Source organism: Penicillium odoratum (assembly GCF_028828045.1).
Source record: "Penicillium odoratum strain IBT 22623 chromosome Unknown utg000006l_segment0_segment0, whole genome shotgun sequence".
In the NCBI taxonomy this organism is placed as follows: Eukaryota; Fungi; Ascomycota; class Eurotiomycetes; order Eurotiales; family Aspergillaceae; genus Penicillium; species Penicillium odoratum.
This window is the reverse complement of record NW_026643148.1, coordinates 1,789,523-1,815,496: the sequence shown is the minus strand read 5'-3', so window position 1 is coordinate 1,815,496 and position 25,974 is coordinate 1,789,523. Positions and strand designations below refer to the sequence as shown.

General features: G+C 46.7%; 11 protein-coding genes across 11 annotated transcripts; 8 read left to right on the top strand and 3 right to left on the bottom strand.

Annotated features, from left to right (window-relative positions):
• Positions 1 to 707: 707 nt before the first annotated feature.
• Positions 708 to 2,055, top strand: N7520_009128 (glycoside hydrolase family 28 protein; the record flags this gene model as incomplete). Its single annotated transcript, XM_057143062.1, has 5 exons — positions 708 to 959; positions 1,012 to 1,431; positions 1,485 to 1,614; positions 1,666 to 1,750; positions 1,800 to 2,055. The coding sequence occupies 5 exons, from the start codon at positions 708 to 710 to the stop codon at positions 2,053 to 2,055; spliced, it is 1,143 nt and encodes a 380-aa protein (XP_056992350.1).
• Positions 2,056 to 2,598: 543 nt separating this feature from the next.
• On the bottom strand, positions 2,599 to 3,768 carry N7520_009127 (ankyrin repeat domain-containing protein; the record flags this gene model as incomplete). The annotated part of the gene is made up of 1 exon (XM_057143061.1): positions 2,599 to 3,768. The coding sequence occupies one exon, from the start codon at positions 3,766 to 3,768 to the stop codon at positions 2,599 to 2,601; it is 1,170 nt and encodes a 389-aa protein (XP_056992349.1).
• Positions 3,769 to 5,249: 1,481 nt separating this feature from the next.
• Positions 5,250 to 6,290, top strand: N7520_009126 (NAD(P)-binding protein; the record flags this gene model as incomplete). Its single annotated transcript, XM_057143060.1, has 3 exons — positions 5,250 to 5,544; positions 5,603 to 5,993; positions 6,044 to 6,290. Coding segments are annotated over 3 exons (933 nt in total), but the record flags the coding sequence as incomplete, so codon positions are not given.
• A 196-nt stretch (positions 6,291 to 6,486) lies between these two features.
• On the bottom strand, positions 6,487 to 8,219 carry N7520_009125 (SGNH/GDSL hydrolase family protein; the record flags this gene model as incomplete). The annotated part of the gene is made up of 10 exons (XM_057143059.1): positions 6,487 to 6,786; positions 6,836 to 7,072; positions 7,121 to 7,180; positions 7,239 to 7,332; positions 7,382 to 7,469; positions 7,587 to 7,708; positions 7,759 to 7,811; positions 7,868 to 7,904; positions 7,974 to 7,980; positions 8,027 to 8,219. The coding sequence occupies 10 exons, from the start codon at positions 8,217 to 8,219 to the stop codon at positions 6,487 to 6,489; spliced, it is 1,191 nt and encodes a 396-aa protein (XP_056992347.1).
• A 2,233-nt stretch (positions 8,220 to 10,452) lies between these two features.
• N7520_009124 (acyltransferase family protein) lies at positions 10,453 to 12,005 on the top strand (the record flags this gene model as incomplete). Its single annotated transcript, XM_057143058.1, has 3 exons — positions 10,453 to 10,566; positions 10,627 to 11,254; positions 11,302 to 12,005. The coding sequence occupies 3 exons, from the start codon at positions 10,453 to 10,455 to the stop codon at positions 12,003 to 12,005; spliced, it is 1,446 nt and encodes a 481-aa protein (XP_056992346.1).
• Positions 12,006 to 13,993: 1,988 nt separating this feature from the next.
• Positions 13,994 to 15,112, top strand: N7520_009123 (glycoside hydrolase family 75 protein; the record flags this gene model as incomplete). Its single annotated transcript, XM_057143057.1, has 5 exons — positions 13,994 to 14,260; positions 14,320 to 14,385; positions 14,443 to 14,579; positions 14,631 to 14,779; positions 14,826 to 15,112. The coding sequence occupies 5 exons, from the start codon at positions 13,994 to 13,996 to the stop codon at positions 15,110 to 15,112; spliced, it is 906 nt and encodes a 301-aa protein (XP_056992345.1).
• Positions 15,113 to 15,167: 55 nt separating this feature from the next.
• N7520_009122 (uncharacterized protein) lies at positions 15,168 to 16,356 on the bottom strand (the record flags this gene model as incomplete). Its single annotated transcript, XM_057143056.1, has 3 exons — positions 15,168 to 15,564; positions 15,611 to 16,095; positions 16,144 to 16,356. 3 exons carry the CDS (start codon positions 16,354 to 16,356, stop codon positions 15,168 to 15,170), a joined length of 1,095 nt encoding a protein of 364 aa, XP_056992344.1.
• Positions 16,357 to 17,831: 1,475 nt separating this feature from the next.
• On the top strand, positions 17,832 to 19,920 carry N7520_009121 (flavin-containing monooxygenase; the record flags this gene model as incomplete). Its single annotated transcript, XM_057143055.1, has 7 exons — positions 17,832 to 18,108; positions 18,167 to 18,360; positions 18,415 to 18,579; positions 18,635 to 18,800; positions 18,859 to 18,927; positions 18,980 to 19,672; positions 19,730 to 19,920. 7 exons carry the CDS (start codon positions 17,832 to 17,834, stop codon positions 19,918 to 19,920), a joined length of 1,755 nt encoding a protein of 584 aa, XP_056992343.1.
• Positions 19,921 to 20,621: 701 nt separating this feature from the next.
• N7520_009120 (fungal specific transcription factor domain-containing protein) lies at positions 20,622 to 22,543 on the top strand (the record flags this gene model as incomplete). The annotated part of the gene is made up of 5 exons (XM_057143054.1): positions 20,622 to 20,663; positions 20,736 to 21,647; positions 21,707 to 21,798; positions 21,850 to 22,118; positions 22,176 to 22,543. 5 exons carry the CDS (start codon positions 20,622 to 20,624, stop codon positions 22,541 to 22,543), a joined length of 1,683 nt encoding a protein of 560 aa, XP_056992342.1.
• Positions 22,544 to 23,186: 643 nt separating this feature from the next.
• On the top strand, positions 23,187 to 24,247 carry N7520_009119 (ankyrin repeat domain-containing protein; the record flags this gene model as incomplete). The annotated part of the gene is made up of 2 exons (XM_057143053.1): positions 23,187 to 23,481; positions 23,559 to 24,247. The coding sequence occupies 2 exons, from the start codon at positions 23,187 to 23,189 to the stop codon at positions 24,245 to 24,247; spliced, it is 984 nt and encodes a 327-aa protein (XP_056992341.1).
• Positions 24,248 to 24,336: 89 nt separating this feature from the next.
• Positions 24,337 to 24,705, top strand: N7520_009118 (ankyrin; the record flags this gene model as incomplete). The annotated part of the gene is made up of 1 exon (XM_057143052.1): positions 24,337 to 24,705. One exon carries the CDS (start codon positions 24,337 to 24,339, stop codon positions 24,703 to 24,705), a length of 369 nt encoding a protein of 122 aa, XP_056992340.1.
• Between the last annotated feature and the right edge of the window lie 1,269 nt (positions 24,706 to 25,974).

Genomic DNA, 25,974 nt, shown 5'->3' with positions numbered 1-25,974 from the left:
CATCTGTTACGAACGGAGGAATATCCCATCTAATACAAGCTTCTTCCTTTGGCACCCCCGCATGAACCCACCCCGCTTCCGTTCCCCTTCCCCTTCCCCTTTCTCCATGTCCATCAATCATATGTCGATATTTTAGTTCTCAAGGTAACATGACCACCTTTCCCAGAGACAATAAAGGAGTGGTGGCAAAATGAAACCCCGTTCAGATCATCAGACACATATACGGAACGGCCCGTGCTCATTCTAACTGGTCGGATATGATTTACGGATTCAGGGTTGCTCCGGATTCGGTGGCGCTTCGTGGCGTTTCTTAGCTTAAAGTGAATTGAAACCATCAAGGTTTCACCCCCGGTAGAAGATTCTTCCTATTCGCTACTTCCCCTGACTTTCCTGAAGAATCCCCATATTTACCTCAATTCTTAGTCAAATCCGAAAACTCTGATCCTTAATCAGCCCCGGTATTTTGACCGCCAATTACCACTTCTCCCGTAGGAAACATGGCGCCGGGATTGGAGGATAATCAATTGCTTAGCGTGCAGGCTATGCCGACGTTTCGGACGATGGATACGTATGTGTCCCAGTCAGTTGTCTAACGGATGTTGGTGCCGTCAGGTTGGCTATAAAAAGGGTGAAATCCTCGAGAAAGATCAAGTAGAGAGCAAGAGTTGCAGATTAATTGTCAGGAAAGCAATATAATCTCGATCACGATGACCAAGTTGCTCCCTTCTCTCGTGCTGGCTGCTTTTGCGGCTTGCGTGGTGGCTACTCCTGTCGCCGAGCCTGCCATTACCGCCGCACCCAATCTGGCCAAGAGGGCTACCAGCTGTACATTCTCTGGCTCCAAGGGTGCATCAAGTGCCAGTGTTTCTCAGAAGTCTTGCTCCACCATCATCCTCTCGGCTCTTGCTGTGCCTTCCGGGACCACGCTTGACCTCAGTGACCTGGAAGATGACACCACGGTAAGTACAACCCAGATCCACGCCTTTATTGAACTATACTAAGCCTTGCCAGGTCATCTTCGAAGGCACGACCACCTGGGCCTACGAAGAATGGGACGGCCCACTTCTCGAAATCTCCGGAACTGGCATCACCGTCAAGGGTGCCTCCGGTGCGGTACTGAATGGCAATGGAGCCCTCTGGTGGGACGGTGAAGGAAGCAACGGTGGTGTCACCAAGCCCAAGTTCTTCGCCGCCCACGACCTTATCGACTCCACAATCACAGATCTCTATATTGAGAATACTCCGGTCCAGGCTGTCAGCATTGACGGGTGTGATGGATTGACCATCACGGATATGACCATCAACAACGAGGCAGGTGATAGCTTGGGACATAACACCGATGGATTCGATATCGGTGACAGCACTAATGTGGTTATCACGGGTGCGAACGTGTATAACCAGGATGACTGTGTTGCAATCAACTCGGGCACGGTATGCAGACAATGACTGGGTGTCTACCCGAGGACTGAACTGACATCATGCAGGATATTACGTTCGAGAACGGTGTTTGCTCCGGTGGACACGGTTTGTCCATTGGCAGTGTCGGAGGACGCAGTGACAATGTCGTGAAAACCGTGACTTTCAGTAACAACGAGGTCAAATCATCTGTCAATGGTAAGTAGTCACGATAAACAGGTACTTGACAAGTACTAACGATTATGCAAGGTATTCGCATCAAGGCTACCGAAGGAGACACTGGGTCCATCACCGGTGTCACATACACCGAGATTACGCTTTCCGATATATCCAAGTAAGTTGGAACACGTATTCGATCGACATCCGTACTAACTTCTTCATAGATATGGTATTCTCATCGAACAGAACTACGATGGTGGTGATCTGGATGGAGGTACCGCCACCAGTGGTATTCCCATTACTGACCTTACCATGTCCAACATCTCCGGTGTTGATGCCGTGTCCTCGGATGGTTACGATGTTGTTATTACTTGTGGAAGCTCTGGCTGCTCTGACTGGACTTGGACTGATGTTGATGTCACTGGTGGATCCAAGTACAGTGATTGTACTAACATCCCCGATGATATTAGCTGCAGCTAAGTGCATTGGATTTCATTTCTTTAGTTTCTGGACATGGCAAGGATTTGGCACCAGGGATATCAAATTGTACTTCGCTTTTCATTGATTTTTGTAGCAACAAATACGATTGTCAGGGGATCATGCCTGATTGGTTTTCTAGTCTACCCAGCGATGTTAAGTACATTCTCACCAGCGATAAAGCTATGTACAGATCCGAGATCGCTGCGATGACTGGGTCTTCAATTGTCACCCCTGAATTAAATTTGTAACTCCCGGTTATTTTCACTTCGTCATCCTTCTTATCCTTGGCCTCGTCGACTACAAGTACAAACGAATCCAGATTCACTGCTAATCATTCGAACGCATTCAGACTTCTTCCGGTCGGAAACCTTTCGCTACTGGCGGTATTTCCATGGGCATCGCGGGTGCTGCTGGTTCCTTGGCCTTGCCCTCTCCTGTAAGATCGTATTTGGGAATATTCAATATGAAAAAGCTTGCAAACACCGGCTTCAGGTATATCTAATTTGTGAACGATTGACTCAGCACTATGAGTGAGCTGCTACTTCAAATGAGAGAAGGAGTATCACTCTGTACCTCCTTCAGAGAAGGCCTCTCCGAAAGGGCACCATAGTCTAGAAGTATCTGCTCCACTGCCGGTGCATATCTCCGGGCCGTGTACAGCGGGGTGTGACCTCGCCAATCCACGGCATTGACATCCGCCCCCATTTGAATCAAATAGCGCAGAATGTCTACCGGATCATCTTTCTTGGTGTCCAATTTTCTGCACGAGTCAGATACGTTTTGTGGGGAGACGACTTCTATACGGCGCAAAAGCTGCCCGCGTGTCGGGCGTCGACATCTCCCTATCGGGGATCCCCCAGAGCAGCAGCACGTTACTGCAAAATGCAGGACTGTAGATCCTCGGGCGTCTCTGGTATTCAGATCCACATCCGCTTCAAGGAGAAACTGCACCACATAAAGCCGATGGCTTTTTATGGCCCTTTTGAGCGATTCAACATCAGGTTTCATGCCGTATTCAATCAGCAGACGGATTGTATCAAGCGTGGCGATGGAGATAACGGAGCTGCGTCTATCTGGGGTGTATACGGCTCCGCGTTCTAGGAGTAGCCGAGCAGTGTCGATGGTCCCACAGCTGATCACGACATTCATAAGCCGACCCTGAGTATCATCAAAAGAGGCAATTTCTGCGCCATGATCTAGTAGGAACCGCACGATATCAGTCGATAGTGCCCGAGAAGACACTGCTCTGTATAAAGGATACACGCCACCATATGGAACGTTCATATCTGCCCCGAACTCCACCAGAAGCTTGAGCATTCCTAAGTGTCCGGTTTGCACCGCGCAGCTGACCAGTCCACCGGCCCACATATGAGTTCCTTGAAGATCTGACCCACGCTCCAGAAGAATTCGAACAGTGCTCTCATGTCCGGATAACATAGCATCCATGACAGCCGGTTGGGTTTGCTTGCTATGACGACTCATGGATTCTTGCGCCACTCCATTGACTGCGGCCCCGTGGTCTAGCAACATTATAACCAGTGCGTTATTTCCTATGTTGGCTGCGATGTTGAGTGGCGTCTGCTTCTCAAACCAAGGTGAGATCGGAAATTCGGTCGCGCGCAGGAAAGAAGTCCCGCAGACAGTATTGACGTCGGCACCAAATTTTATAAAATTTTGAGTGCCTCGTTCATTGCCACAAGCGATCGCTCGCATGAAATTTGACGGCCAACTGTGTTTATCCACCCCAAAATTTGGACGGCGCCAATAGAGATGTGGAAGAAGTACGTCGTAAAGGTGATTATTTACTCGGAGTAGACGAGAAAGACATCTATCGGGCAGTGACTTAACGATCAGTAGTAATACTTCAATAGGTAGTCTCAGTAACGACATGATATTTCAGTAGGTCGTTGGCATTGCCTTCCCAGTTCGCAGACATTTTTTCCGAAAAGGAACCAATCTCTTATGTTGATGATGTTGATTTCCGAGACTAACGTAATCCGGTTAGTAAGTCTAAGAGGCTGAATCACACAGATTGTGACTCACTGCGAAGCGAGGGCCGTGCTCAGATCACTATTGGAGGTAAGCTACGGTGAACTATAGGGCTAATCTTAACAGCCCAATTAAAATCACTAATCAAACGGTAGAAGATCAAAAATACCGAAAGTTCAGCAATAGTAATTCACAAATCTACAGATTTAAGATAAAACTGCAAGTCCCATTTCATTGTTGGCAAGTCAGACATCTTCCCATCTATATATCACCATCCCTACAACATGCAGTATAGTGTGTCCATCGATTGGAGAATCACGGCTAAAGAGAAGATACGGAAGAAAGGGAAGAAGTGAAAGCAGTAGGGAGAGCGCGCTAGTCGTAATCCAGATCATCTTACTCATGGAAGCAAAAGTCACAAAAGCGAATGAGAGTTGCATCTCTAACTAAAAACTGAAGAGCGAGTCAGGCTAACGTGAATATCACAGTTTGCCGAATTACGTGGCAACACGAGAGAGGAATATATTGCGTATGATACCCAAGGTCGAGGTAAAGTCCAAAAGTCAAAGAAAAGGATGTTCGGCACTCCGAGAAGATGCAGAATTGCACCTTTGCGTGTAGCATTCTCACAGAGTATCCAACATCAATGATATCCACCACCAGTCGCTCTTCTCGATAGAAGAGATTCTCAACGCCGAAAGAGGAACTGTATCTTGACTCACACGTTGAAGGTATCATCGAAGAATCTTCTTCCAACCATTTGATCATTTTCTTCATATTCCTGACAAGAGCCCCAGCCCCAAGGATATATGATGCTCTTGCTTTGATTTTTGACAACTCAGAGCATCTTTGATAGCATGAAATATGAAATCCGTCACCTTTATGCACTCACGCCCGTCGATCGAAGTGCATATTTGGCCATTTCCCGCTTACTAACAGTCTATGAGACTTGAGTCAGGGTAGGTTCATGAGTGAAGGGGATTCCAATATTGTAGCAACGAATACGATCGTATTCGTAGAGGAGATTAGCGCCCACAGTTTCCGCCCCCAAAGCGAAAGCCTTCCTTTGTTGACCCCACAAAATCAGCCTTGGCCAACATGACCACGTCAGCCCTTGAGTCATGCACATTTTCGGCCCGCCGCAAGCTACATGATAAAGTCAATTTCCCGTTTCCCCACGCCTTATCCTGCAACACCCACTCACAATGCCAGACATACTGAGCCAACTCTTTAAACTTCCGCCAAAACATCTGATCCACATCACGCCACTGGCCATTGGCCTCGGAGCTCTAGAATTGATTGGACTCTGTTATCGAGCAAACGCATACCTATCCAAGCGAGACCTGAACCCCAAGTCAACCCCCAAATCCTGGGATCCAGAGCGGGAGATCGTCGTAACAGGTGGGTCCAGCGGAATCGGAGCAGCAATCGTCAACCTGCTCGTGAACCGGGGTACAAGAACCATCATTCTAGACATTTCCGAACCACTCAATGAGCTGAGTACGGTCCAATCCACAACTCGAAACTAAATTCCAGTATGAACAACTGACGATCCCAGAAAAAACCTATTCCTATAAAGTCGACCTCGCAAACCCCGAAGCGATAAAATTGACCGCAGCAAAACTCCGCTTGGAGCACGGGGACCCTACTGTCCTTATAAACAATGCCGGAATAGAGTTCAACAAGTCAATTCTCGATCTCTCAGAGTTCCAAATCCGAAGAACGGTCGACGTGAACATCCTTGCGCATTTTCTGCTCGTACAGCAATTTCTACCGTCTATGATCTCCAATAGCCGCGGGCATGTACTGAGTGTAGCTAGTCTGGCATCTTTCGCCACCAGTACGATTAATGTGGAATATGCGTGTACGAAATCTACTGCATTGGCTTTATATGAAGGGCTGGGACAGGAGTTGAGGCATGTTTATATGGCTGCTGGGGTGCGGAACTCGTGAGTTACCTGAAATTCTTTTTTTTTGTGCTGACCTTTTTGGCTGGTAGGATTGTGAATCTTGGTTGGGCTCGGACTCTGCTTATACAGAAGACGGTCGATAGTGGTGTGCGTGATGGGCAGATCCTTGAGCCTAGGTATGTTGCGGAGGTAGTGGTTGAGCGGATACTATCGGGGGTTGCAGGCCAGATTTTTGTTCCGTCGAGTCGTTGGGTATTGACGATTATCAAGGCTTTACCTTGTCGGATTCAGGAGGGGATGAGGAATCGCCTTTCTTTGAAAAGGATTGCTGCGTTCAGGTAAGCTTAGGTGTTAAGCTCTTCACTGAAAGGCGAGGGATACCAAGCGACGGCTGGAGTATTGAGGACTATTCTTAGACAGATTTGACTGCGAAGCTGATTATGCAAATGATTGACTTGATGCGTTCGAGGACGATGACGGCATATATACGGAGTCTATGAGTATTATACAAATCATGCAGGGGGTGGAATACTTAGTATTCCTGCTGATCGTTCCAGTACAGCGTGCCATGCTGCACTTCTCCCTTCGGCTCAAGGTTCCACCTCAAAACCAGCTTTGTCCACTGCAGCAGATGGCTAGCCAGCTTGATATGACCCACATCTGTTGGATGGTTCTTCGGGTTGATGTCGTTGTGCTGGAGGATACCAGTGGTATCGAAATAGTAAACGAATCCACGATCCAGGAAGTGTTCGTGAACTTGCTTAGCCTCTTCCTCGTAGACCATGTTTGGAACGTAGGAGAATCCTTGTTTTTCCCAGACTCCCCATTGGGACTGTGGAAGTTAGTAAGAAAGAGCAATAGGTGACGGGCGAGGGACATACCATGATGAGAACGACAGCATGTGGCCAGGTATTGTGAATGTCCTCGATTAGGTCCACGTAGGCATGGTAGAAAGTTCGAGGTGGGATTTCGTTCGGGTGGCGGTGGTCGTTTCCACCGAGTTGGATGATGACGAGATCAGCAGGTTGCTCGGCTGAGTTATCGAAGATCTCGGGCTCATCGCCGTAAAATTGATGGGCTCGACTGCCGGGGTCTGACGCGCGATGCCAGTACCACGTCTTTCTGGTCAGTTGCCGCTAAACGGGGATGAGAAGAAGATGACATACCATTCCGTGCGCGTCTCCATTATAACACTGCTTGTCAACCAGACAGACACCGGCATATGACTAGAGTGACAGTGTTAACAAGAAAAGAAATATCGGGTTTTCGGGTCAGGTGGCTCACGGTGAGGGTGTGCTCAACATTGCCTAGACCTGACACAAAAAGGTAGGCCCAAGACGACAGCGTTTCGTAAGAACCATACTGGCCAGAAGCGATTCTAGTAAGAGTCAGAAGAGTATCGTTGTGCTTTTGGTGAGTGTACTCACGATCCCCCGATGACTTCCACCTTTTTGGCGAATCGTGGTGGGATGGTGAGTTGAGCGGCATCGGCGATAGATACACCAGCAATTTGAACTGTGCGACAGGTTAGTGAAGGGAGTGATATGGGGAATATAACACTTATCCAATGCCCCAGTTCGTTACTAATAACAGATTAGCTAATGTATACTCAGTTTAAACATGTGTACATACCTCTCATCTCAAAGTCTTTCGGTGTGTCGATGACATCTTCAGCCAGCTCTGTCCAGGGACCGATAAATTGGTAAGTAGCGCCAGCAGTCACATTGGAAAACTGCCAGTCAAGGGATCCAAGTCTAACAGATATCAGCAATGAGGCCAGAAAGGTTACTCAAGCATTTTTTACCGGTATGCAATCAGCACGCCATCACTTGTGGATGGGCCAAAGCTAATTGCGAGCTAAAAAATATTAGAATCCGGGGTCTATCAGATATTGAAGTCATGTCAGGACATACCTTATTCCCCGAGAACTGAAGCTTAATCCCAGGGGCTCTAGTGATTAAAAACCGTTAGAATGACAGAAAAGTGGGCAACCACGACCGATAGAATGGAGAAACGAACGACCACCCTACAAAAGTTAGAAGTGATCACATCTAAAACGTCCAAATACAAACATGAAATATGTTGACTATCCCATCGACCCTTGTATGCTATCTCCGGCGCGTCTGCTGCATAGTTCCGCCAGGAGTCATCGAGGGAGATGACAGGTGCCTGTCCTGGGTACGGATCATCCTTCACTTGGCCATTCTGTAAGATGGTGGCCGCAGCCAACGACCACAACAATGCCAAACTGAGATATAAGCGCATTATGGCACAGAACCCGTGGATGTGAGGGTAAGCAAGATCAAAGGCACACGATCAAGACTCCATTCTCGCATGTGGTCAAGAGTACTAATAATGGCGTGATGGGATCCACTCATGTTACGCTGAAAACCAAAAAACAGAAAATAAAACAATTAAAACCGGGATTGTTGTTACATTATTACACGTTCCCTAGCCAAGACCCTTCATTTGAACCAACGAAAGTGGCGTTGCATTCATCGAATCAACCCCTGGGAATGGATCTCGCCAAGAATTTGGTGGTTCGGCTTCAGGGGTCACAACCTAGCGCCACTATCTGGGGACCGGAAACTCGGTTAGAAGCCCAGTAGTATGATTCGTCGCGGAAGAACAGTTGGTATTAAGCCAATACTCAATACCAAAAAAGAAAATCAGAAGAAAAAAAGGGGCTCAAAGACCCTAGCCACCCGCAGAATGACAGGACTAATCTTGGCGACAGAGAACATTAAAAAGGTAAAACAAGTCGAGAGAAGTATCTGTCCTGTGCATATTGGCCAGCTCAATACCCACTTAACTGGATTACCAACTTGTCTTTTCTTTCTCCGACCTGGACCCTGGACGGGTCTCCACTTGGTACCGGAGACTGCGAGGGGAAGCGCTCGGTGCACCCGAAACTTAACCGATCCTCTTCCAATAGGGCTTTGGAATTATTCCTGTATATTTGTACTTATAGATAGGATGTGGACGTATCCAATGTGGACTTTATTCCCCACTAGTCTTGTCACTCAAGACTAAGTATTGTTTGCCTAATTGGGTTTGGCTTCAATCTATCGTTTCCGTATCGCGGACCTCTTTTTGTCTCAGGTGCTCAAGTTCTCAGGGGCGGCATTTTCCTTCTCATTTTATTTTATTTCCCCTTGGAGACGCCAAGAACAGTCCGTGACGAGTCAGTCTGTTCCGACCGGGCGAGAATCTTGGCAACTGCCCAGATGCCAACTGATGTTAGAGATCAACGTGTTGCAGAGCGCACGATTCAGCCCTGTAGATCGCAGGAGTTTGACTGGGAAAGATTTCTCAAATCAGGAATTTGTCCCTGATTATATATTGTTTCCTACTTGGAACCTGCATTACATTAAACCTAACCTTACATTCCTGCATTCCAAAAATACAAACATAGCTGCGCCAAGACCTGCTTGCCGCTGTAAATACGGTAATACCTGATACTTGATACCAGCTGATAGGGTTCAGGGTATCGATTTAGCCCCATCGTCGATCTCGTTAGACAACTATTAGATCAAATGGCGTCATATTACCACCACCACATGCAATTAATGTATCGTAAGGTTTTTTCCCAGTGAGACATAATCCGCTGTCTACGAAAACGATTTCGTTTGGGAGACCTAATGGAGGAAATCTTGGAGCATGAGAAGAGATTGTAGGGCAGAGCCAAGACAAGGACCCTTTTTTTTTTCTTTTCGGGAAATTCCCCACGTCCATGCGGAGTTAGCTAGAAAACACGGAAATCCGTGCATAACATCTTGGTATTGTTACGTTTGAAATCTCACGCCATTTACAATGCTTCTTGCACAACACTCGAAACGACTCAAGGATTTATGTTGATTGGTAGACATCATGCTAGTCTGTTATGGACGTCGTCAGCTCGTCCTTATCATTCATTTAGCCCACATCTCTACAAACATTCTAAATCTTGAACCTACTGAACTTGGTAGATTGGACGTGTAGAGCGGATGTCACGGATCACGGATCCTGTATTCAAACTTACAATCAGATCCATCAATGGAGTCTCCGCTCCACACACTCATTATATGCTCAGCTTCTCAAGTTCATATCTAAATCTGGAAACTGATCTACCCCGTCTTGGCTTGGACCGAGCCAAGGATGCATGTGTTGGGTCTCATGCATCCCCACTCAGGAACCTCCTATCTTGCCTGGAATTATTCAAAATCCCCAAGCCTCCCCACTCTCTTTCTCTTAGGTCTCTCTTTCGTAACGTATTCCAATCTTGGCGAGTCTTTATTGACGGCTCCATTCCCCATTTCACTCATTTCTTGTTTCTCTCAAGTCCCGCGGACCCCCTCAGTCCTTTCCTCACATTTCAGTTCCGACATTCCAACATTCCCTTGCGTCGTCTTTCTCTTCCGGTTAAGAGGCAGATGCATCGATGACTAATTGATTCTTGATTTGATTTCTGATTTTTGACTTCTGATTCGACTTTCCTTACCGCGTTGCGACTACAGTTATGTCTTATGTCCAACCGAGTCACCTCTACACACGCATCCTGGAGAACCTGCCCTGGAAATCCGGTGACCCGAATACCAAGGGTGACCCACGGAAAAGTGTCAAATGGATCGATGTGCGTTGTTCAACACCCTCGACTGTTATATTGGAAATATCAAGCTAATGCACTTATCAGGGCCTGAGAGGTATTGCCTCATTCCTGGTGGTGATGACCCACCTCGCACGAGCATGGGATTATGATCTGTTTTCGCCGCGGGACGATGTGGATGTCCCTCCCCGTATCCTCCAGTGGCCCGTTCTACGGATTCCCTGGCAGGGACGTCTAGGTGTCACCATCTTCGCCTTTCTCACGGGTTATGTTTGCGCCTTGAAGCCTATGAAGCAAGCCCGGAATAGCGATCACCTGGGCTCATTCACATCTGTTGCCAAAAGTGCCTGGCGTCGCCCGCCTCGTCTCATCTTCCCCGCTACTATCGCCTTGATCATTTCGTGGGTGATGGCGCAGTGTGGGGCTTTCATTGCGGCGAACCGGTCCGACTGTTGGTGGTGTCGTTATGCTTCTCCGGATCTGGAGGACTCGCTGTGGAAAGAGTTCAAGCGCCTCTTTGAGAACTTCTTGGGTGTGTGGACTACAGGATATATGGCGTATGATGATCACCAGTGGGCTTTGCTGCCGCTGCTTAAAGCCTCGATGCTTGTATATGTTATGATCTGCGCCGTTCAGTTTGTTAAGTTCCGGTGGCGTCTGGGTATTTACCTTGGAATGCTGCTATACTTCCACCAAGATGCGGCTAAGAACACGGGTAAGTTAGCTAGGCATGACAAATACTTCTATCGCTAATATGAACAGAAACATTCCAAATGCAAGCCATCTACGGGATGGCGCTTGCTGACCTTTCATACGAGATCTCGTTCCGAGAATTCATCGAAAAGCACAAATGGCCTCGGAGAATCTTATGCACTGTCCTCGGAATCTCCGGCCTCCTCATCTGCTCCTACCCCGGCGAGCACCCTGAATGGGCAACATGGTCCAACTACATGTTCGAGGCCGCCCATTATATCTTCCCACCAGATGTCAACATCGGAAAACGCTACTCAGCAATCGGTGTCGATCTCATAATATTCGCAATCTATATTTCCCCCTCAACGAAAGACTTCCTCTCCAACCGCCTTCTTCTCTGGCTCGGCAAACAAAGTTTCGCCGTCTACCTTGTACACGGCACTCTCCTCCGCACAGTTCTGTGCTGGATGCTCTACGGAATCACAGGCCAACCGTGGGAAGGCGAACCAGTTGATGGAAATGGCCAGCCCCTCCTGGATGAGAACGGTCAACCCCTCCACCCACACTGGATCCCCATCCGCCCGCCATGGGTCGTCGCAATCTCCATCCCAGCGTGGATTGTGCTGGTCTACTTCTGTGCAAGCATGTGGACATCGTACGTTGATCCATTCTGTGCGAAGATGACCCACAAGCTGGAGAAGATTATGTTCGAGCAAGATGAGAAGTCTGCGGAAACTTTGCCGCTTACCACCATGCCGATGACTACTGCGTAAGCGTGGTATGAACACATTCTTTATTTACTTTTATATGCCGTTCTATGTCACCTGTCGGATACTGCATTTTGAGCATTTCGATGATACGAGCGGCTTGGAGTTGGTTTTTCCATGTACATATATCATTCTCACCCTTCTTTTTACATATTCTTTTATGGGAAAATACTATCACCGTCGATCTCTCTCACAATTCCATCTTCTTGTCTGGGTTTTACATATGTTTTGAGATTGAATCTTCAAGCTTGAATGTTCAGGAATATAACTAGGTTCAGGTCACCCGATCGGAGTCCGGCTACGGCCCGATACCCATGTACAGATATCCCGCGGTTTCCTCCGTACGCGAGGAACCGAGGTTAGGTGGGCCACTTAGATCGGCTCATCATATTACAGATCCACTGAATTCATACCAGGAGATGGAGATCAAACACTAGAGGAATCTTGAGAAGGTACAGTCTGTGTTGCATTGCATTGAAACTAACCCCGATGGAATTGCCCGATGCTGCATTATACCTGAAACAACAAACAAAAATTCAAACAAGATCCCTGGGCATGTAACCAATCAAGGTCAGACAAGGACAAGAATCCTGATACCAGACTATAATGAAAACATTCGCAAACACTATTGAATTGGAAGCTCAAAGAAGGACAAATCCTCGTCTTCTTTAGACTCGTACTTTTCCAGTCAGCCAACGTTACTCTATAATGACAGTACATTTAGTACATATTTGATACAGAGAATTAACGTGTTCCCCCCTATACTATGATGGTAACTCGGATAATAAAAATAAAAAAAATCTACTTATCCTTCGATATTACGGATATTGTTGACTACATAGTAAAGAGCTCTAGCCTTTAACGCCATCCTCATTCGGAGTCATTGCCAACTCCACGTGAAAATTGATATTCTTCAACGCTATCCTTATTTCAAAGATGATAATCATAATCACTATCAAATTATCAAGCCGGCACCTTATAAAAACCGGGAACTCATCCAGAATACACTGCAGGAAAAGTACGATAGATCAAGACCAAAAGAATAAATTGACAGCTAGGCTGTCGTCCAGAGAAAAAAAGAGCTACGTGGTGGCGAGGAAACATATGAAGAAACGGATGGTCCTGCATTCCGAGAGGAATTCTAACAGCAGAAACAGACTGAGGAATCCAATTCGTAGCTAAGACATGCAAGCGCTGGAGCCAAAAGACGGGGCTAGCCTACTCCACATCCCAATATTTTCAAATTTCCAGTGTCTGACTTGCAGTGACTAAACGTATTGGTAAAAAAACGCTGCCTGCATAAGCCGGGGCGAACATTTGAATGCAATATCACATTCTTCACGGTTCTTCCGCAAAGGGCAAGTGGGCTCCTCTTAAAGCGCCCCAGGGTTACTTCGGCTTCCCCGCGTTCCAAATAAACCCAACACGGACCAATAGCAACATCATGTTGTCGGACCCTGAAAACGTGGACTCAGGGCTGGAATATGGTACAACTGAGTTCCACAATCTACAATTAAAATATATTTGAGTTTTTAGCTTCGTCTTACCTCACCATGATGACTGAAAAGGGCTGAATGTATGACACATGATTCGAGATCAAGCGCGAACTCCCTACATTTCTTTCATATCAGTATAACTTTCCTTTTTCTAGAGTATCTCAACCCAGAAATCAAGAAGTAATTTGAAACTAACCTCATTTACAAGCTTACTACCGGTCTGGGTGCCCTCTCCGCTCACCCCAGAGAACATCGAGGAATTACTACTTCCGGTTAGCTTTGGCTCATCATGCAGGGGTCATAATCTGACGGTTCTCCATTCTATTATACATAAAAACATGTGAGACCTCACAAGCTTCATGATGACTGGAATTGCAACCTTGTATCCACAATGGAGGAATACATTACCCTCCGACCTCAAGTATAAGAGAGCCGGTTTCCTTCGCCTGATGAAGAAGACGGCCAGTTACTCCCATATTTTGTCAACAAAAGGCAAAAATGGCATTCCTACTCTCAGCTCTGCTGGCCTCTTTGGCTTTGTCCAGCCTCACTCTCGCTCAGAGCGTCGATGGCTCAAAATACAACAATCCTACTGCTGGGCCTCCCTCAAGCTTCTTTGCCGCTGCTACAACCATCCCCGTTGCTGCGTTGAAGAATGCTGCTTCCACAGCCAGCACTGCTGCAAAGGATGCAACTTATCCTATCAATAATGGCGGCGGTGCTGCTAAGGTTACCATTCACAGTGATTGGTCGAATTTCAATGAGGTATGGTCGCTTCAAATGTTCCTGAAGTTTTGAAGCGCGTCACTTTAACACTGGGATAGGGCGCTGCCTTTGTTTGGGTTGCTGATATGGATGTTGATTGCGATGGAATTGATTACAAGTGCAAGGTAAGCAGACTTGTGATATTTGCCAAAGTTTACGCGGAAGCTAACGAATCCGCACAGGGGAATCAAGATGGACAATCTGAAACCAACTTTGGTGCCTTGGCTGCATATGAGGTCCCTTGGATCGTGATTCCGGACAAATTTGGCGCAACTTATCAGAGTGTTCTTCCCGGTAACAATATCGGTGCAGTTATCTGGTGAGCCTTGCAACTCGGAATTTGAGAAAACTTCCAACTAACAGATTCTAGCGACGGGAAAATGTTCTATGGGATATACGGCGACTCGGATGGAGATGATCCCGAGGTAATCGGGGAGGCCTCATGGCTCATGGCTCGAACCTGCTTCCCAAATGATAACTTGAATGGAAATGCTGGCCACGGCAGCGTCGATGTGACCTGTAAGTTCAAGAATAGCGGCCATTTTTCAATACTGACAATCGGAAGATATTCTATTCACGGGGAAAAATTCCGTACTTCCGAGCAGTGCCCTCAACAAGAACTATATCACCAACTTCAGCACTCTGCGTTCAATGGGAGACAATTTGATGAGTGCTCTCGCGAAGAACCTGGGCTTGTCTGGTGGCTCTGGAACACCCACCACCACCACTACTAGCTCCTCTCCTACGACTACATGCTCTTGGTCTGGACATTGCGTCGGTGCTTCTTGTTCTACTGAGAACGATTGCTCTGATAATCTGGTTTGCAAGGACGGGAAGTGTGCCAGCCCTTGAATTTGACGTAGATGGTTGAGGTTTGAAATACGAAGGCATCTTTGTCGAGTTGCTTCTAGTTTGCAAAGAGACATTCCAAATCCCCTCCCTCAAACCAATTTCTGTTCTTATTCCACCCCTGCATAATAAGATCCCTTCCAACTTTTACAACTTCTTCAACCTGTTCCTGGGTACCCCATCCTCCAACCCGACTTCCCCATACAACAAGATGAACACCGACGTGGATCGTAGTTCTAAAGGCCATCTCATCGCTAAGAGACCCATAGCCCTCCATCAATCCCTTGATAATCCACAATCCACAATTCACCTCCTTGAACAGTTTTGTTTCGTACAACTCAGCGATCATCTGGCCGAGGTCTAATGCTCGTGTCCCGATTTGACAAAGTTCCCAGTCAATAATAAACAGCGTAGTATCGGAATGTTCATCAAGTGGAAATCTCGGAACAAGCACACTGACCTTATTAGCATCTTGTAGCTCGAGACGGAAATAAAACTCACTTCCCAGTCCAAAAATCACCATGAATAATCCCACACCCACCCTGGTCCTTATTATTCATGTCCCTCTCTGCCAAACTCTTCACATCCTCAAAAACACTACGGCTCTGTTCCAACAGAGCTGGAAATTGGGCAATCGTATCAACCAGAAGAGCATAATTCACATGAAACTTCAACGTCTTCATCGCTTGGTTCTGAGCAAGCAGCGATCTACACTCTTTCTGCTCAGGTTTGTCCGCCCAATCGTGGAACGACCGGAGCCAAGTTCCAAGTGAGCGACCAAGCGACCGGCCCATAGCCTCCGACGCGCCTTTTGCTAAATCTGAAAGAAGGAAGTTCTTAAGATCAAGCGATTTGGGAAGGTCCTCCAGAACCTGAGTGTTTGTTTCCTTATTAAAGTAGAAAACGCGAGGCGTCTTCACCGTAAAATTCCCCTGCAAGTGAGAGGGTAGACCATCAAGTGCCTGTAGAATAGCTTCTTCGAAATGCTAAATTAAAATTTAGTAAGCGGCTATCAGGTTCAGATAAAAACTAACGCATCGCTTCGTATCAAGTTTGAAATTCGGATTGGAAGCAACATGGTCTTTGGTGTGCTTGATGATGATGGAATCCGGGGATGAGGCGGGTGTGCCTCGGTAGACGAAATTGGCGGTCCCGCCGGACAACCGAGTGAGTGAGGGGCATGCAAAGGGGGTTTGTGAGAGTTCTTTTGCGATCTGATCGCGAACGTCGTCTTTTTCTTCAGCCATTTCGTCTATATCATGGAGTATTCTGGAGGGCCCTGGAGGATATTTGTATTAACAAGTTTAGTTAGTAGCTCGTAGTTGACTCATGAGGGTCGGCGCTAGACCTAGTACGGTGCCCGTCATGGAGGTCATAGCTTACAGTCAAGCCACAATAATACAGTCCCCAGTGAGTAATCTGTGGCAATTTGCTAGTATACGAGATTCTTCATCTCAGGTAGAAAGGCACGGTGATATCATGCTACCGATATTCAACGCTTTTTGCGACCATCTGCAACAATATTGTCGAGGGCTGATCTGGCGTCCAGGCGAAGAACTGGCCAGACGCAGAAGAAAGGGTCATAATCTGCATTCCGAGAGTATGGACGAGATAATTAAAGAGAGAAAGAGAGAGCTGGAGCAAACGCAGGGGGTCAGGTGGCCCCACTCTCCAATAAATATCATTTTCTCTTCTACAGCGTTTGTTGAATAGAAATGCCTCTGGAGGGTTGACTTGAGGTTTTCAATTTTCATTTTGGTGAGTAAATACTCGTTTTCTGGTATACCGTCTCCATTCTGCGTTCATTCCCCATGAGCATGCGCTATATATGCCTTTTAAGTCAGATGACAGTAAATCCGACCGTAGCGTGTGGCGAACTAGTGGCTCTTCTCATATCCGTCAAACTTTAGGACCGGGAATACCCCAACTGTGGAGTTGCATGAATTCCGGAGATACCCCAATTAGCCTTCTGGATGAAGTGGGTCAAGGCATCCTGGTCGCTGGAATTGATTGCATGCATACCTCATGCTGGATCTTTCATGGTTGGGCAGTGGGGTGAGGGGGATTCCCGACACGACCTTTTCCGTAACCCAGTCTAATTTCCCTTACAGGTAAGCGTAAGCATACACTCTGGCCACTGACAGCCTGACCGAGGTAAAGACCCGCCATCAATCCCCTCTCTCCTTCCCCTCTTAGCCTCGCCGTATTTATTCGTAGAGACCACTATAGCTGCCTTGGAAAGTATGTTGGAGCTATCTGCAAGTTTCTACGAATGTAGAGGGGTCATAGGACAATAAATACCCTGTATAAAATTTGGAATACTTAGTTCTACATATGGCTTGTTGAAATGAATTACGTAGGAGCCTCAGTTATCTGGGGTAAAAATCTATTTCCGGGAACTTGAGCGGGGTATTTCTGGAGATTTCCCGGGGGAGGCACGCTTGTTTCACCGACACGGGGGAATTCCGATCGATTCTGAGCATCCACCTTGTAACCAGTGGCCGTAATCCCGACGCATCAACCTTGAAATATACACTAATACATACACGGTAATGGATGTCTGATCGCATCCGTGGATCCACATTCGCGATGAGACACCTATATAAACCTCGACATGGCTGATCCATTTTCAAAAAAAGAAGACCGAGAAACCGTTCTTTCAATGTTATTTTCTCCTTTCTCGAGACCCAAAGATTGAACAAGTACAGTATACACTTGCACGATGGGTATAAGTCGTGTCTCCAGTACCATCCCCAAACCGGCGGTTGAACAGCCGGTGGAAGAGGCAACGGCACAGCAAACCAAATGTTTCGTGGAAGAACGATCTATAGATGAAGCTCGTCCATTGAGAATTGTCATCATCGGGGCCGGCATTTCTGGAATCCTCGCATGCATTCGATTTTTGCAAAGAGTCCCAAATCTGGAAATTTGCATTTATGAAAAAAATCCCGACATTGGGGGGACTTGGTTTGAGAACCGTTATCCCGGGTGTGCCTGCGGTATGTCATGTTCTCTGGTCTCTATGTATACTGTCTGACAGACCGTGGCTATACACAGATATTCCAGCTCATACCTACCAAGCGACCTTTGAGCCTAATAAAGAGTGGTCCACATTTTATGCCAAGTCCCCGGAGATTCACAAGTACTGGGCGCACGTTGTCGACAAATACGGATGCAGACAGTATATGAAATTCAACAACCGTGTGTTAGAGGTGGTGTGGGATGAAAAATTCTCGAAATGGAGACTGCAAGTAAGTGAAACTCATGCCGAAGCGGCGATGCGATACTGACCTATTTTTTCAAAGGTTGAAGCCATTGATACGGAGTCCATGTTCAAAGATCAATGTGATGTTGTAATTCAGGCAACGGGGGCCTTGAATGATTGGAAGTGGCCACAGATCCCTGGTCTTCATGACTTCAAGGGCAAATTGATGCACAGTGCCTCCTGGGACCAAAGCTATGATTACAAAGTATGCGCCTATTAGATGCGGTTATTTCTTTATGGCAACAACTAACATCTCATAGGGTCAGCGAGTTGCAGTTGTTGGCAATGGATCAAGCGGTATTCAGATTGTCCCTGGCATTTTGCCCGATGTGCCACATATGGATCACTATGTTCGCAGTCGCACTTGGGTCTCTCCTTCTTTTGCGCGTGAACACATTGAGAAACGTGGTAAGGGATTGGAAAACTGTGAGTATACTCAACGGGCTTCTATTCAAATCGTTTCCCTGACACCAGAAATATTTAGTCACATTTACCGAAGAGGATATTGAACTCTTTAAACGAGATCACAAAGCCTATCAGAAGTTTCGCAAAGGTGAATCGCAACCCCGCAATTCCTTTGCATTTTTTTCTAACAGATTTCACAGAGGTCGAGCTGGAACTGCAATCCGTTCACGGGTCTACCCTCACTGGGAACGAAATGCAAATCCGCGCCCAGGAAGAATTCGTGAACAACATGAAACGGCGACTAGCCGGTAAACCGGAGCTGATCGATGATCTAATTCCTGCTTTCCCACCCGCCTGTCGTCGTTTGACTCCGGGGCCCGGTTACTTGGAGGCATTAACAAATGAGAAGGTTGATATCATCACCACGAACATTGTGAAAGTTGATGAAACAGGAATTATCACCGCAGATGGGCAGCACAGACCTGCAGATATGATTGTGTGTGCAACTGGATTTGATACCTCTTGCACTCCCCGATTCACGGTCAAGGGGCGGGGAGGAATTACTTTGGCTGATCACTGGAAGGAAAACCCCCAGACCTATCTGTCAATCGCTACTAATGGGTTCCCAAATTACTTTATATCCTTGGGACCCAACGCCGGGCTAGGTGAAGGCAATCTCTTAACTCTGATTGAGAAAGCAGTGGATTATTTCACCAAATGTGTAATCAAAATCCAGCGTGACAATATCCGCGCAATGAGTGTCCGACCTGAATCCGTCAAGCGTTTTACTCAGTTTTGCGATCAATATTTCTCGCGGACTGTGTTCAGCAGCAAGTGTCGCAGTTGGTATAAGGGCGGGACTGAAGATGGCCGTGTTACAGCCCTTTGGCCTGGTAGGTGATATATTTAGGGGTCTAATATTCATTTGATGCACTCGCTGACTAGATTAGGATCATCTTTGCACTCTATGGCTGCATTTGAGCACCCACGTTGGGAAGACTTTGAGTATGAGTATATTGGGGATAACGCCATGGGGTGGCTCGGAGATGGGTGGACGGAGAATGAGAAACGCAACAAAATCAATGTTGATTATCTGGATGATGAGAAGATTGACTTTCCCAAGCCGATCAAGGATATTTAGCAATAGCCAAATGGACTTGATTTTCCTCGGATATAGTTTAGGTTTCGATGTTGTAACCGTACGCTTACCGGATTTATCCGGATTTGCACCTTCCAGGCTTAGCACCACCAGTTCCCACCAACAGGAGACAATACCAATACCTCGGGAATTTTCTTCCCCCACCCCGAATCAACTTCGACCCCAGATTTCTTTTCTTTCCCAAAACCATGAGTGCAGAAAGACAATTCCGCTGCAACATCTGCCAGCAAAGCTTTACACGAAGTGATCACTTGAAAAGACACCATCTACGCCGTATGCATGTCACCCTCCTTATACTTTTGTTCAAAATTTAAGCTTTGAGCAGATACCGGCAAGAAGCCATACTTCTGTTTATTCTGCGATGAAACCTTTGCGCGATGGTAAGCTGGGGAGTTGGTCCCTATAGAATTGCTTCGATCCTCACAGTCCATTTCCCTACAGTGACAGTCTTCGCGTCCACTATTCACATTGTGCTAAACGCGGAGAACGCCGTATCCCAGAAAATAGCCAAAAAGGCAGGCGGCGACATGCTTGCCAAACGGTAAGGATGTTGTTTCAGGGTATCCAGGCGTTCTTTTGCACTGACATACGCGGTCACTATACGCAGTGCACATCCTTAAAACTTCGTTGTGACGGGAAACAGCCATGCGACTCGTGCCATAGGAAAGGCATCAATTGCAACAATGAGCGAACCTCATCTTCGCAAAGTCACAAAAATCAAAACGGTACGAATATAGCAATCTGCCTTGCGAAAAACGTAGTTAACAAAATTAGGGTCGTCATCGACGCGACAAGAGCCGCATAACCTGCCAACAGACCCCGGGTCAGTCAAGTCCTTGATCAATGGTGGGACAGACAGCTTCACAGAAAAATTCGGACATCCACCGCGTGACGACCGGATCCGAGGACTGGTATATCAGAACCAGACATCTATGCGGGATGAGGAGCGCGAGACCATCCTACAGCATGTTGGAAGCAACAATCCGACTTATCCCCTGACTTGCATAGATGCTAGTATTGCTGATGTTGATATATTCCACGATACATGGCTGGACTTCTTCAACGTTCCTTTTGACAGCGAACACAAATTCGTGGAATATTTCAACAACGGTGGTGCTGCTCCTCACTCACACTTAGCTGAAGCAGATTCAGATCTCTCTGTATCGTGGGGAGACACAATCCTTGAACCTGACCCTCCATTCGTGATGGGCTTGATACAATCTATCTTGGCCCAAGGTTGGATTGTTTTGAAAGATGCTAAAGCCCAGCAAGATTTCTCTACCAACCTTAAATTTCTCCTGACAGCCGCTCGTACCCGGAAATTCATCGCTCTATATTTCAAATACTGGCATCCAGGCTGCGCAATCGTTCATGCACCTACGTTCAAACCGGAAACGGTATCTGTACCATTGCTAGCGTCGATTGTGTCTATGGGCGCAATGTACTCCAGTGACCAAAAGGAGGTCCACGTTGCAAAGAGAGTGCTCGATTTTGTGGAACTTTACATTTTTTCGAATGATGTATTCTCACCGGAGAGTGGAATTGAGGCTATCTTCTGCGGCAACAGGCTCTGCGAGGATGAAGTAGACGACTGGGTCAAGTTCCAGAACTTCCAGGCAGGTCTATTGATTACTATAGTGCAATACTGGGCAGGGAATCTAGTCTCTCGAGACCGCGCGATGGAGACCCGATTGAATGAAGTTGTCAAGGTAAATTTGAAGTCCTATATCCCCATTGGTATATCATGAAACCGATATTTTCACCATAGGTTGCTCGGAGGAAAGGCATAGTGAAATCTCGACATCGACCTGCAGACTCGGAGTTGGAGAATCTGTGGATTCAAAAGGAGAGCCACATCAGGTGCGTAGAGGCTAAGATGCCGAGGTCGCCTCCCCAACTAACACCGAACAGGACGATGGCGATAGTGTCCCTGCTTGATTCCGCGTTCTTCTTTTACCAAAACTACCCCTGTCGTCTAACACCGTCTGAGATGGAATTCGAACTCCCGTGCGAAGAATCAGTCTTTCAAGCGGAGCATCCATTCGCCGCGCCCCGTTTTCAAGCATCACGCGATATCACGGCTTTCGAGGCTTTCCAAGGGCTTTTTGACGAGGATAGGGGCTCTCCTGATAATTCCAATATGCACTTGACAACCTTGGACATGTTCATTTTGATTCACTGTATGATTTCCTGCAATCATCCTTGACCTGCCAATTTTAACTAATCACTTGATACAGTACTATACGTCTTCATCAATATGCAGATGTCTTCTTGGGACCCATTTTTACATCAGAGCCCTTGTAACCAGAATTCACAGGGTCGGAAGAGCAATTCAAGCAGAAAACGCACTTCAAAAGACTTGGCTCTCGACTCGATCCGCAAAGCTTTAACCCGCTGGCACGATCGTTGGTTCACACTGTGTGATCAAATTCCGAAAGATGAATGGGACTCCTTCGGCTTCTACAAGAATGGATACAACTTCTGGCTTGTCTCGCAGTTGCTGATCACACGAAACGACGCTGCTGATGTGATCATGCAGATGAGAGTGAAGTGTGATGATAAGTTAGAGGAGCTGAATGTATTATTGCCCGATGAAGAAGATTAGTTAAGTAGGTTTTGAGATACATGAGACCTGAATATTTACAATATTTTAGCATATATTTGGCAGTTACTTCATGCAAATGCTTCATAGGGGGGGAAATTGACCGTATGGCCTTCGATATCTGGTACACTGGGAATATTGCCTAGTCACTCAACGAAAGGAGCCATCCTGGTGGAGCCAACGGAATCAATCCGCTAATCACCCTCAGGTATCCACGAAAAACAGTGGAAATTGAAAGGCCTCTGATTGGTCGGAAATATTATTGGAGCAAAATTGTTAATTTGGTGATTTGGGGGAAGTGATCCCGACTGAAATATCTTAAAAGACCACCGTCGCCCCTCGCCTCTGCTGAACAATTGTACTATCCTTATTTCTATCCTTTCTGCCGGTCAAGCTATTTGTCTATGTTTACCCGTACAATACTATTCTGCGTCAAATCCGTGCCGAATTACTATGGCATACACCCACTTCCGTTAAATTGACCCAGAATTCGAAGGCTGTCGCCACGATATTAAGCCCGCTTTCTACGACAAAGACTGATTCCCAGTTTTTGACGACTCCCGAGGACTCCCGAGGAGGCCTTTTCTATGATATCGTTGTCCAAAACGATGTTGCAGCTATACGACTCTATCAAGCAAGCCCCGAAATGAAGATCTTCTGGGAGGCATACGAGGATCCATCCTGGCATCTCTTATTCGTTGCAGCCAAGAGCAGTAGCTTCGATGCAATCCGCGTAATGCTTGAGATTTACTTGGAGAATCCGACATATACTGAGCCGCTTGACCAGTATCTGGAACACCTTCCCTTTTCTCCGATAAATGTGGCTTGTGCCGGTGCACACCGGGAGCTTACCTTGTGGTTGATACACCATCTATTCTGGCAGCGAAATTACATCATCGGGACAAGCTCGGGCAAACACCTCTATTTAGCGCTGCAGGTGGGTTAGAACGCGACGGAGATGATAGAAGCCCCACCGGAAGTGCGAGAAATCATGAAGAATTCGTCTACTTTCTTCTAGATCAGGGCTGCTCGGTTCGTGATTCGAATATCTACGTCGAGCAAAACTCCAATTTGAACCCCCAAATAGAAAGAACAGTTCTCGGTGCCGCTGTTCCCAATGCCAGCTACAAGATGGTTTCACGGCTGGTTTCCGAAGGCGCTGGAGTTCACGCCCAGCAGACCTGGGAAGATTATGATATTGCTCATCGCTCTGATCATATTAAGGACGGCAAGGGCGTCACAGCCATACATATAGCAAGCATGTTTTGGAACCTAGAAGGGATTCATGCGCTAATCGATCACCGAGGTGACATAAGTGTAGCAGATATGCTTTCCAAGGCCGACAACTATGGTCGTATCCCACTGCACTGGGCACTCCAAGGTACTCGGGATGAGGTCTATCTAGACTCGGGCCGGGGTAATCAATACCGGTTACCGCCTCGCGAGATGGAAGCTGTTAAATTGCTCCTCAGCGCTGACCCCGACAAAATCAGCGCCCAGGATCGGCAAGGTGCGACAGTATTCAACTATGTTGTCAGATCTGATACACCATCACCAAGTGTCCCAGCCATTGTGAAGGTACTTTTAGGCGCAAAGCCCCCTACGCTCAATTCTCGCGACTTCATAGGCGCGACAGCTCTACGCGATGCAGTGGGTTATCACGCTTGGCGATTTCAAAAGTTCTTGATCCGCAATTTACAGAGCTGATAGAAATCTTGCTTGATAATGGAGCTGATCCTCATGTCTGCTTACATAAACTGTGTGATGGCGTTTGGGTGGAACCGATCAGCATTATCATGATTGACCGTTTGCTAGAGAGGACTGGTATCAATGACACTGATTCCAACGGCTGTACAGCAATGCACTATTCAGTCAGGCATATGAACCAGATCGATGCTACTCGCTATCTCATCAGCCGGGGAGCGGATGTTACTGTGGTCAATCACAAGGTAAACACGCCTCTTCATGACGTGATGGGAGGTAGAATGACTGGAACGCTGAATGAGAACGGAAATTTCAATCAACCCCCTGATAGCCCTATCAAAGCACGAGAGGAGCTGGTTACATTGCTGGTCAATGCTGGGGGCTCGATGGATGTACCAAGTGGGGCTGGGAAGACACCGACCCAGCTGCTTGATGAGCTCGAGAAAAGGCAACAAATTTGAGTACTAGGGGCTAGGAAGAGGGAGCCATAAATAAGCGGGGGTCTGTCTCTGGCGGCGCTTTGAAAAGTAACAATAGGCTTACGCTGATAAGTTAGTTGAGTTGATATAACCCTTATATATGGATGGTATCTTCTGGATCTATCCCGAAGTCTTTGCCGCCCAAGAATAATTGAAGAGGTTCCATCTATCCACTGCCATCTGCGATAGTGCTGGTCGAAGCCCGAACGTGATACATTGATCGAAATTGCTTAGTTAGTATGGATTATACTGGAGCTATCAAATATATCATCTCTCTTATTGGGGCTCTAGTAAAAGATGTAGGGGTGCGATTGACTCTTACTTTAAACAAGCATGTGTAGTATATTGTAACTTTTTATGTTGCTGAATTTATTCAGATGTTTTGCACTGACAGCAAATATTTCAGGAAATTGTAGTACAGTAACTTCCTCACTTTCAAATTGAATATAGTAATACGATAGATAACGAACTACATTGCCAGAAATGACACATTGCTTACTATCTTTCTAGGAATTCATTCTTGTAAAGCACTTAGACCACTTTCATCTTTGCTATATTGTCTTGTACCTACAGACTTCACAAGTATCGTATTTTCTCAACTAGGAATAGATGAATCGCATATTTTAAGCTATCCTATATTCTGCCTTAGCAGCTGACTTTTGAAGACCAGATATTTAGGAGTCGGGCTTTGAATACATTCATATACCAGTACACTTGGCGACATGACTGAGAGAAGTGTCAAGAGATTTTTGGTAAATAAAGGAAAACTTTCCCCCTCCTCTGACCAGGAGACCAGGAGACTATCTGATCTGAAGGTGATTAGAAGAAATTATGGTTTGTGATTATTAATTTTAACGATGGTAGAAGAAGAAAAGAAGAAACCAATACCAAGTTTATTAAGTCAGCGTCCTTCGAAAAGACAAAGCTAAGGCCAGACCAAAGCACTTGTGGCTAGGATAATGCTCCTACATGAAAAAGGTCAGCACGATAGGGGAACGCCAATTCAGTGCTTCAGGGCTGTGCAGGATATTCAGGCGCAAAATAGTGGTGTTCACATGTAGGGCGTCCAGGCGAATAGCCGGAACAGACTGACGAGTAAAATAGCAAGCGTAAGAGTAGATAAAAACAAAAACATACAACAGTCAGGATTCGCATGTGGTCACCCACCATACTACTAACTAACCGGCGTGTGGCTTAAGTACGGCTGAGCGGACGGGAAGCCCTGTTCTCCACACCCTATGGTCGTATGTA